The 11,481-nt window shown below is 36.6% G+C and overlaps 1 protein-coding gene across 1 annotated transcript in view; it reads right to left on the bottom strand.

Annotated features, from left to right (window-relative positions):
- Positions 1-202: 202 nt before the first annotated feature.
- The window catches only part of LOC110314593 (sodium-driven chloride bicarbonate exchanger-like), a gene marked incomplete at its 3' end in the record, with an annotated part of 143,464 nt that continues 132,185 nt past the window's right edge, over positions 203-11,481 (bottom strand). The window contains exon 3 of the mRNA XM_029534603.1: positions 203-349. Within this exon, the coding sequence (XP_029390463.1) occupies positions 203-349 (147 nt within the window). The remainder of the gene's footprint in view (positions 350-11,481) is intronic.

Here is an 11,481-nt window from a genome sequence, read left to right as displayed (position 1 = left end):
TGGTCCTCCTAAAGAAACAGACAAAAGTGATATGCAGGAAGTTACATTGCTTAGAGACTGCCCAGGATCCAATGTGGTCCCCAGTGATGCAGACCTTAGGTTTACACATCAGTAAAGATGCTCAAAGAGTGTGGGAGGAAGGAAGAATGTGACTGATGCATTAAGGGAATAATCTATTACAAACACGGAGAACAATGCTTACCAAAAGAAGGGGACTCTCTTCCATCCTCCAGTCCCGAATCTCTCTCTCTGTCCCTCTTTCTGTGCTTATGACCACGATGCCTGTGACGACGATGGCTTTTTCTTCCACCCAGGGGCACATGAACTCCAATAAATAATGTCCGATGACCTTCATTACAAAATAAATGCACAAAATCTCTCATTTAGTCCAGAACACAGAAGATGATGACTTACATGTTAAAAGAATCTCAGTGTAATTCAACCCAGTAAATTGGTTTTGAGAGTTTATGGTGAATGAGGCTTGGTATTCTATTTAATAGTTTTAAAAATATACTTAGCTAAATGTGCCACAGATGTAAAATCAAATATTATTAATGTTAATTATTTTCCTGTATTTTTACAACTATCTTTATTATTTACTCTTAATTTCTGTTATCATCCACCATATTATAACTACAATTATGCACTTCATTAATAAAATCTGCATTCTCCCTACACATAGTCAATTTATTTAACCAATTCTTTACTACTATTTATAATAAAAAAAATTACAGTGAAGTCCCTACTCATGGCAAAGTTGGTTTTTGTTTGCTTTTTGTCATTTTCTCTTTTTGTGCTTTATTTCATTCATATTATTGTCTGTGTTGATTAGGCTTTTATTTACTCACTAAAAGTTGGGCATGTCATGTTTATTCTTGCTACACAAACACACACACACACACACACACACACACACACACACTATAGTCTCTAAGATACATACTTTGATGTCAGACTTCTCTCTTGAGCTGACAATCTACATGTCTTACCTACCAGACATAGTCACCTAAAGAACCTTCGTAGAGGCATGTTGATTTCAAAAAGCTTATGAAACTCATTTTTTTCTTTTGCTTCAAGTATGAACTATCTATCATCTATATTAGTGAATATACTATGTATTCTTTCATCTCTTGCTGCCCTCAGTCTCCCAACCATTATTACTGTCTTGGTTTGGACTCTTATCAACTTTCTTCAAGATTATTGGAACACCTCTATGTTTACATTAAGGTTTAAAGACCATCTTGAGCTAATTTTATAGAAAGTTTAAGTTCTCATTCTAGATGACATTATAAATAAGCATTGTATCTATACTCTAACCTCAATATCCTAAAGATCTAAAATTTAGTTTGAATATCAAATTAATTCATTGTATTTTACCTAAATGCTTTAATACTTATGTACAAAGAAAAACTTGTACATAAATATCTATAGTAACGTCATTCACAGCTATACATGTCATTTAATAGGAATAAAAAATATATTTTTTTAGAAAATAAAATACAAGCAATTAAGATGATATTTGATGAGCTGGGTGTAGTGGCACACGCCTTGAATTCCAGCACTTGGGAGATAGAGACAGGTGGATTTCTGAGTTCAAGGCCAGCCTGGTCTACAAAGTGAGTTTCAGGACAGCCAGGGGTATACAGAGAAACCCTGTCTCAAAAAACCAAAAAAAAAAAAAAAAAATGATACTTGATAAGCAAGTAAAGTACAGCTTTTAAAATGTAGATTGTTTGACTCCCTTAGGAAAATATTAATATTTTAGCCCAAAAATCTTTCACAAATGTCCAACAGTACATATACCATAATACCACCACCTGGGGCCATTTGTCTCCTCCCAAACTTCACATATTAAATATTCAGCCCTGATTTTGACTATTTAGGTAGCTGGGCATTCCATTCATGGAGGCAATTTAAGTTAAATAATGCTATAAAATAACCCAGATTTGATTAGTATTATGAAAAGAATAGACTTCTGTCAAGTAAGCACAGAGACACAAAGAAGTAATTTTAGAATATAGCAAGAAAGTGCTGCCTAGAAGCCAAGGCCTCAGTTCCAACCTGCCCATGCCATGGACTCCCTATCACTAGATCTGTAAGAAAATTAAACACTGTTGTTTAATCCAGCCTGTGGCATCTTGTGATGGCATTCCAGGCAAACTAACTTTTCTTAGAGAGAAAACCCTAACTGAAGTTCTTATGGTAATATTAAATTTCAGGAGATATTTTATTAAATTGTGAGATTTCTTAGATATCCAATGCATATCATTTAGGCTGACAGTGTTTCCTTTAATGGAATAAATGAATTTTCAAGTTTTAGTGGCGATGATTGTACTAAAATTGTGGGGGTTTATTTTAAAAACAAATAAAAATATTTTTTGATGCAGAATCAAAATACTTTCAAGTTCTAGAAGGATTAGAACCAAGACTGGCATTCTTCTAACCCTGATAGTAAATCTGATATAATGTTTATACATTTGTAAGGAGGATTAATAGCAGAAATCTGAAGTAATTATAAAGCAACCCTCTGAAAAAAGTCAAGCTAAAAATAGGTTCTATATTTGTTTTATTGCATGTGTCCTGAATGGAACTACTCACAGAAGTGAAAAACAGAAACTGTTCCAACTAATTCACTTTAGAATGCTAAAGCGGACAGCTAATACTCCTAATGCAGCTTATGGACGGAACTAAAAATTTAATTCCCATCTCTCTGTATCTCATCTGTTTATCATTTTATTCATTGAAGCACTGCACTGGGATGCAGCACATTACAAAGCAGTAACTGAGCTTGGGTCAAATACTTCCTTACATTCAAATCTTGTCTCTGCTAAATATTTACACAAACTTGTGCGTTTTGTTGTTGTTATTCTGAACTGTAAACACAGGGCAAACACAACTAACTTGGACTTCATTATAATATTTGCTTCTGATCCAAAAATCTAATGTTAAACAAAATGAAGACTATAAACATTTAAATTTTACTAGCATATTCAGGAAATTTTCTACAAGGGCACATCATATCATGGCCAGACCAAGATGACATGTATGTAGTATCTACAAGCATACAGGTAATATACAAGTAATATAATGGATAATATAATAGAAAATGTTGAATACAGTATCGGTTACCCAGTAGACACTGATACTTGTCAGTTTGCTTTTCTGTTCATATTGCCAACTTTTATGGGCTTAATGGAACAAGAAACGAGAACAAAAGTTATCAGGGCCATGTCATTGTCTTTCTGCTTACCCATATATTACCAACATTGCTGTATTAACCATGATTTAAGAAACAAAGGAATCATCTTAGAATGTGTGTCCTATAATACTATATCCAACACTTCATTTTGCATCTGACACATCATCTAAGAAGAAGAATTCAAGAAATAAACTTATTCTGTGATGAGCTGCAAATATTGATCCTAATACGAATCACTGTTCAAGACTATATAGAAGGTAACTTTTACTTTTATAAGAAAAGCCAAATTTTTACTGAAAAGAATGCTTTAAAATAGACCTGCCTCAATTAAAATTTCAACAAGTTTTTTTCTTGTCTTACAATTTTTTTTAATCACATAATATATCCTGATTACAGTTTCCCCTCCCTCTGTTCTTCTGAGTTCCTCCTTGCCTCCCCTCCCATTACAAATCTGACTTACCCTCTCTAGCTCTCATTAGAAAACAAACAGGCGTCTAAGGGGTAACAATAAAGTGAGTTAACAAAACAAAACCTAACACATCAGAATTGGACAGGAAAAGAAAGAAAGAAAGAAAGAAAGAAAGAAAGAAAGAAAGAAAGAAAGAAAGAAAGAAAGAAAGGCATAAGAAATAGAGACCATCTTGTTTCCATACCTAAAAATCTCACCAATGCATTAACCTTGAAACCATAATATATGTGCAAAGGTTCTATAGTGTAAAAGGAGAAAAGAAAAAGTTTAAATTAAATTTAAAAAAATAAAATAAAATAACAAGGTACAGGCCAAGCCAGTCAGAAGGACAGGCGAATGAGCCCCTGCCTGCTGAACTGCCCCCTCTCCCTAGACTAGGTTCCCCAAGACACATTCTACTACCTCCCCACCATTACCCAACTGCTTGTCTCATAGCCAGACCACTAGCCCCAATTCCAGCAGTCTCTAGCTGCTCAGGTCATGCAAGTCAAATCATTCAGAAGAACGGACTCTGATGCAAAGGTACAGGCTACATCACTCAGAAGAACAGAGATGCCCTGCTGTCCCTAAAGCCAAACAAGTTGTCAGAAGTCAAGCCCCCAGCCTAGTCAGAGACTCTTAGTGGTTCAGAGGTCAAGCAGACTGCCAACAATCCAGGTCACAAAGCCCAGAAATCCAGGAAACAGAAACCCATCCAATGAAGACAAACTCAAAAACCTATACCTAAATCATCCCAAACTCAGATGCCTACATGCCAGAGTAAGAACACAATAAACAGCAACAGGGCAAATGGCACTACGAGAGCCCAGCTATCTTATGACAGCAACTCCCGAGTATTCCAATGTAGGCGACACACAAGAAAAAGACCTTAAAACTGACTTTATGGGGGGCTGGTGAGATGGCTTAGTTGGTAAGAGCACCCGACTGCTCTTCCAAAGGTCCAGAGTTCAAATCCCAGCAACCACATGGTGGCTTATAACCATCCGTAACAAGATCTGACTCCCTCTTCTGGAGTGTCTGAAGATAGCTACAGTGTACTTACATATAATAAATAAATAAATCTTTAAAAAAAAAAACTGACTTTATGAAGATGATAGGAGTCCTTAAAGAAGAAATGGAAAAAAACATAAGGAAATAATTTTAAAAAATTAGAAATTGTAGAAAAGCAATAAATCACTTACAGGATGCCAAGAAAGACAAGAAAAAACAATCTGGCCAAGGAAACTGTTCAAGACATTAAAAGCAAGATAAAAGGATTATAGAAAACACAAACTGAGAAAATTCTGAATATGAAAAATCTAGGTAAACGAATAGGACCTACAGATGCAAGCATCACCAAGAGAATACAAGACATGAGAGAAAGTTGAAGATATGATATAAGAAATAGATTCATTGGTTTAAAAAAGAAGTTAAATCTAGAATGGCCCTGAAACAAAACATCCAGGAAATCTGTGACACTGTGAAAAGACCAAAGCTATGAATAATAGGAAGAAAAGAAAATTACTAGCTCAAAGGCCCAGAAAAATCATAGAAGAAAATTTCCCTAACCTAAAGAAAAAGATGCCTATAGAAGATTTCAAAACACCAAATAGGACTAGAAAGTGCCCCTACCGCACAATAATTAAAACACTAAATGTACAGAACAAAGAATCTCTTTTATGCAATATTTTTTCAATTTTTTATTAGATATTTTCTTCATTTACATTTCAAATGCTATACTGAAAGTCCCCTATACCCTCCCACCCATCCTGCTCTCCTACCCACCCACTCCCACTTCTTGGCCCTGGTGTTCCCCTGTACTGGGGCATATAAAGTTTGCAAGACCAAGGGGCTTCTCTTCCCAATGATGGCCGATTAGGCCATCTTCTGCTACATATGCAGCTAGAGACACGAGCTCTGGGGGTACTGGTTAGTTCATATTGTTGTTCTACCTATAGGGGTGCAGCCCCCTTTAGCTCCTTGGGTACTTTCTAATATTTTTTATTAGATATTTTCTTTATTTATATTTCAAATGTTATCCCCTTTTCTAGTTTCCTCTCTGAAAATCCTCTATCCCCCACTTCCCCCTGCTCCTCAACCCACCCACTCTCACTTCCTGGCCCTGGCATTCCCCTATACTGGGCATAACAACCAAAGAATCTTAAAAGCTGCAAGGGCCAAGTAATATAAGACGGCAGACCTAATAGAATAAACTCAACTTCCCAACAGAGACTCTAAATGCTAGAAAGGCCTAGACAGATGTCTTGCAGACACTAAAAGAATGCACATGCCAGCCCAGACTAAATATCCAGCAAAACTTTCAATCACCATTGATGAAAAAAAAAAAAGATATTCCTTCTATCTACAAGTCCAGTATTATAGAAGATACTAGAAGGAAAACTCCAGCCCAAGGAGGTTAACTCCACCCAAGAAAAAGGTAGGAAACACACACAATACCATCACTGACATTAAAATAATGGGAATTAACATTTATTAGTCATTACCATATCTGAACATAAAATTGATTCAATTTCCCCCAAAAAAGACATACGCTAACAAAATGGATTCGAAACAGTATCCATCATTCTGCCACATAGGAGAAACACATATAAACACCAAAGATAGATATTACCTCAGAGTAAAGGGCTGGAAAAAAACAAGCTGCTGTAACCATTCTAATCTATAACAAAATAGATTTCCAACTAAACTTATTCAAAAGAGATGGAAAAGAACATTTCATACTCATCAAAGGAAAAGTCCACCAAGATGACATCTCAATTCTGAACATCTACACCCCAAATACAAGGGCACCTGCATTTGTTAAAGAAACAATACTGAAATTTAAATCACTCATTGAAACCCACACATTAATAGGGGGATATGTGGCATCCCACTCTCACCAATGGACAGAGCTTTCAGACAGAAACTAAACAGAGAAATAAGGGAACTAACAGATGTTGTGACTCAAATGGACCTAACAGATACAGAACATTTCACCAAAACACAAAAGAATATATCTTCTCAGCACCTCATCGAATCTTTTCCAAAACTGACCATATATTTGGTCACAAAGCAAGCCTCAACTTACACAAGAAAATTGAAATAACCCCTTGTGTTTTATTAGACCACCATGAATTAAAGCTGGATATCAGCAACAGAAGAAACAACAGAAAGCCTACAAATTCATGGAAACTGAACAGCTCTACTGAACTACCTCTGACTGGGTCAAAAAAAAAAAAATTAAAGAGTTCGTAAAATTCAATGAAAATGAGGGCATAACATAAATTTATGGGACACAATGAAAACAGTGCTAGGAGGAAAGTTCCTAGTACTGCCTTCATAAGAAACTAGTGAGATCTCACACTAGAGACTTAGCAGCACAAATAAAAGCTCTAGAACAAAAGGAAACAAATACACCCCCAAAGAAGCAGACAGCAGGAAATAATCACTCTTAGGGCTGAAAGCAATGTACTAGAAACAGAGAGAAAAATACAAAGAATCAATGAAACAAAGAGTTGTTTCTTTGAGAAAACCAGAAAGATAGACAAACCCTCTGCTAAACAAAGTAAAAGGCAGAAGAAATATCCAAGACAATGCAATCAGAAATGAAAAGGGGGACACAACAACAGACACTGAGGCAATCCAAAAAATCATTATGTTTTACTTCAAAAACCTGTATGCCACAAGATGGGAAATCTAACAAATGGACAGTTTTATCGATGGATACCATTTCCCAAAGTCAAATCAAGATCAGATACATACCTTAATTATACCTATACCCCTAAGGAAATAAAAGCAGTAATTAAAAGTCACCCATGTGAAAACAGCCCAGGGCCAGAGGGCTTTACTACAGAATTCTACCACATTTTCAAAGAAGAACTAATACCAATTCTCCTCAAATTATTCCACAAAATAGAGAGGGAACACTGCCAAACTCATTCTATGAAGCCACAGTTACCCTAAGACACATAACAATACAACAAAGGGAATTTTAGACAAATTTCCCTTAAGAACATTAATGCAAAAATACTCAATAAAATACTCANAAAACAAATCCAAGAACACATCAAAAATATCATCCACCATGATCAAGTAGGCTTTATCCCAGAGATGCAGGGATGGTTTAATATATATAAATAAATCCATCAATACACCATATAAAGAAATTGAAAGAAAAAAATAATCATCTCAGTAGATGCTAAAAAAGCCTTTGACAAAATCCAACACCCCTTCATGAATCTGAGATCAGGGGTACAAGGACACATATGTAAACATAATATAGCAATATACAGTAAGCCAATAACCAACAGCAAACTAAATGGAAAGAAATTTAAAGCAATTCCACTAAAATCATGGACAAGGCTGTCAACTCTCTCCCTATCTATTCAATATAATTCTTGAGGCTATAGCTTGAGCAATAAGACAACTAAAGGATATCAAGGGGATATAAATTTGAACGGAAGAAATCTAAGTACCATTATTTGTAGATGATATAACAGAGTTCATAATTTTGTATACATACTCTACAAAAAGCCGACCAGGAAGCTCCCACAGCTGATAAACACCTTCAGCAAAGTGGCTGGATACAAAATTAACTAAAATTAAAAAAAAAAACAAAACAAAAACAAAAGAAAAAGCAAACAAACAAAAACCAAGTAGCACTCCTTTAAACAAAGAATAAATGGAGCAGATAAAGAAACCAGGGAAATAACACCCTTCACACTAGCCACAAATAATATAAAATACCTTGGTGTAACTACAACCAAGCAAGCAAAAGACCTATGTGACAAGAACTTCAAGCCTCTGAAGAAAATATCAGGTGGAAAATCTGCTATGTTTATGGATTAATAGGATTAACATAGTGAAAATGGCCAACCTTCCAAATGGAATCTATAGATTCAGTGCAATTCCCATCAAAACTCCAACACAATTCTTTACAGACCTTGAAAGAATAATACCAACTTCATATAAAAAACAAAAAGCCCAGGACATTACTGTATAATAAAAGAATGCTAGATGTATCACATTCCTTGACCTCAAACGGAGCAGTAGTAATAAAAACTGCATGTTATTGACATAAAAACAGGTTTATTAATGGAACAGAATCAAAGACCCAGAAGTAAATTCACACACATATACATATATGATTTTTGAGAAAGAAGCCTGAAATATACAGTGGTAAAAGAATCTTCAACAAATGGTGCTATAGGCAGACTGGATGTCTGCCTATAGAAGAATGCAAGAAAATCTGTATCTATTACCTTGCTCAAAACTCAATTCTAAGAGGAGTAAAAACCTCAACATAAAACCAGATACCCTGAGAAAAGAGTAAGCAGGAAATAGTCTTGAATGCATTGGCAGAGGAGACAAGTTCCTGAAAAGAACAACAGTGCAGAACTAAGATCAACAATTAATAAATAGAACCTCATAAAAATGAAAAGCTTCTGTAAGGCAAAGAACATTGTCAAAAGGAAAAAACAGCATCCTACAGAATGGGAAAATATCTTCATCAACCCTGCATCAGACAGGAAGCTAATATCCAAAATATATAAAGAACTAGAACTCAATAAAGAACTAGAAACTATACATCAATAAACCTAATAATCCAATTTAATGAATAGAGATATAAGCAGAGAATTCTCAAGAAATTTCTTTACTAAAAATTAGTTGTAACCTCATGTTTGTCCACCCATCCACCTCATTTATTTTACTCTAAGTCATGCCCTATGGCTGGCTACCTGGTCCTCAGTTTTAGGCAGCCGTCTTCATTTATATATGGGGCACCAGCACCTGACTATGTTCCCAGATGTTCCACCTTCTATTCTTGCCTCAGCTCTTGCCACACCCACCCCAGTGAAGTCTGCATCGCAAGTCCAAAAATTTAGCTGCAGTCCAGAGGCAAAAATTTTCATGGAAACTTGTCTCCTGGAGAATCTCTGGTGTCCCATAACCAGACTTGTCCCTGTGATAGTGTGGAGGGTCTCGCATGCTTTCTTACAATATTTTATTGGATAAGAGCTAAAAACCTCAGGGCTAGTTCAACAAAGTAAACTTAGTATTATAGCATAGTCACTCCGATATGCAGGAATTTACAATGGTCTAGGAAGAAGGAAGGTTTTGGTTTAAGGAGAAACTAGAGTAATATTCATGAAAAGATTAGCAAGAGCTGGAAACCCCCAGGTGGTGGGTTATACAATAGAACAGAATTACACCTGGGCATATTAGCCCTTTCACCTGGCTCCTGTGAATAGCTTTATATAGGGCTGATCTTATCTCAGTTGTAAACACTACCTGGTTCCTGTTAGCTTTTATGTAATGCATTTCCTCTGTTTTGTGTAAAGAGCCATTATGCATCCTGATAGGCTGATGTATCGCCTAAATTCCTTGTTTTTCTTCTGTGTTATAAGTCTGATGCTCACCTTGAGACATTACATTCAGATACAGCACTCTCTCTGGTGTCTGTGTTTGTCATCCTGCCAACTCCTTGTCCACCCGAGAACCAGGACCCTGACTTCTCCCATGGGTTGAGGGACTGACTGACTCCAGTCCATGGCAAGCTCTTTGATCAATCATCCTTTTATTGACAGGTGATGCTTCAATTTACCACAAGAGATTATCTCTATAAATCTCTAACAGCTGAGAATCACTTAAAGAAATATTCAACATACTTAACTATAGGGAAAAGCATATCAAAACAACTCTAAAATTCGTATACCTTTCACAATCACTAAAATCAAAGATGCAAGTGACAGCTCATGTTGGCGAGCATGTGGAGCAATGAAACTCCTTCAATGCTGAAGGGAGTGCAAAAAATCACTTTGGAAATCCATATGGTGGTATCTCAAAAAATTGAAAATTGATCTACCTCAAGTCCCAACTACACCATTCCTGGTCATATACTCAAAGGACACTCCATCCTACCACAAGGACACTTGATCAACTATGCTCACAACAGCTGTACTTATAATATTCAGTAACTGGAAACAACCAAGATGTCCCACAACCAAAGAATGGATAAGAAAATGTGATACATTTACACAGTGGAGTGTTATGGGTTGGATGGGTACAGGAGGGATCAGATGAGTGGAAGACAGAGGAAAAGAGTACTGAGAAAGACAAATGGAATCAGTGAGCATCTCTGGGATAAGCTAGAAACCTGGGGCAATAGAAACTCCCCATTGAAGAGATGAAGGTAATCCTGGATAAGACTTCCTAACAATGAGGAATAGGGAACCTGAACTGGCCATCTCCTATAACCAGGCAAGACTTTCAGTGGAGGGCCTGTGTCACCAACCCAGCTATAAAACCTTCCACCTACAATTTATCCTGCCTACAAGATGTGCTGGAGTAAAGATGGCACAGAAATTATGGGAGTGTCCAATCAATGATTGATCTAGCTTGAGGCCAGCCATGAGAGTAAGCCCACCCTTGACACTGCCCAGATAGCCAGGAACCACAGGCTGGACAGCCCAGAGACCTAAGATAGATCCAAACACAAATAGAAAAATAGAGTCAATGAAATGATTCCTACTGACATTCTGCTATACTTGTAGATTGGCATCTGTTGTGGATTGCCTTGGTACTATTTGTATTTTGATTCTACTCCTGCCCCCAACTAGGAGTGGATCACGAACTCAGATGATTCCATGTAAACCCTGCTCCCCATTTTAACTAGTCAAATAAAGGCTAGAGCCTGTGGAAGAAAAAGGTAGGGCTGGAAGTTTTAGAGAAGGGAGAGTAAGGAATAAACAAGAAGACAAGACAGAGGGACACAGAGAGAGGAAGATGGAGGAAGAGGAAGTGGATAATGGAGGACCATGTGACCTGGAGGAGC

The sequence above is a fragment of the Mus pahari genome (assembly GCF_900095145.1).
Source record: "Mus pahari chromosome 3 unlocalized genomic scaffold, PAHARI_EIJ_v1.1 3_unlocalized, whole genome shotgun sequence".
NCBI lineage: Eukaryota > Metazoa > Chordata > Mammalia > Rodentia > Muridae > Mus > Mus pahari.
This window is presented reverse-complemented; position numbering and strand designations above follow the sequence as displayed.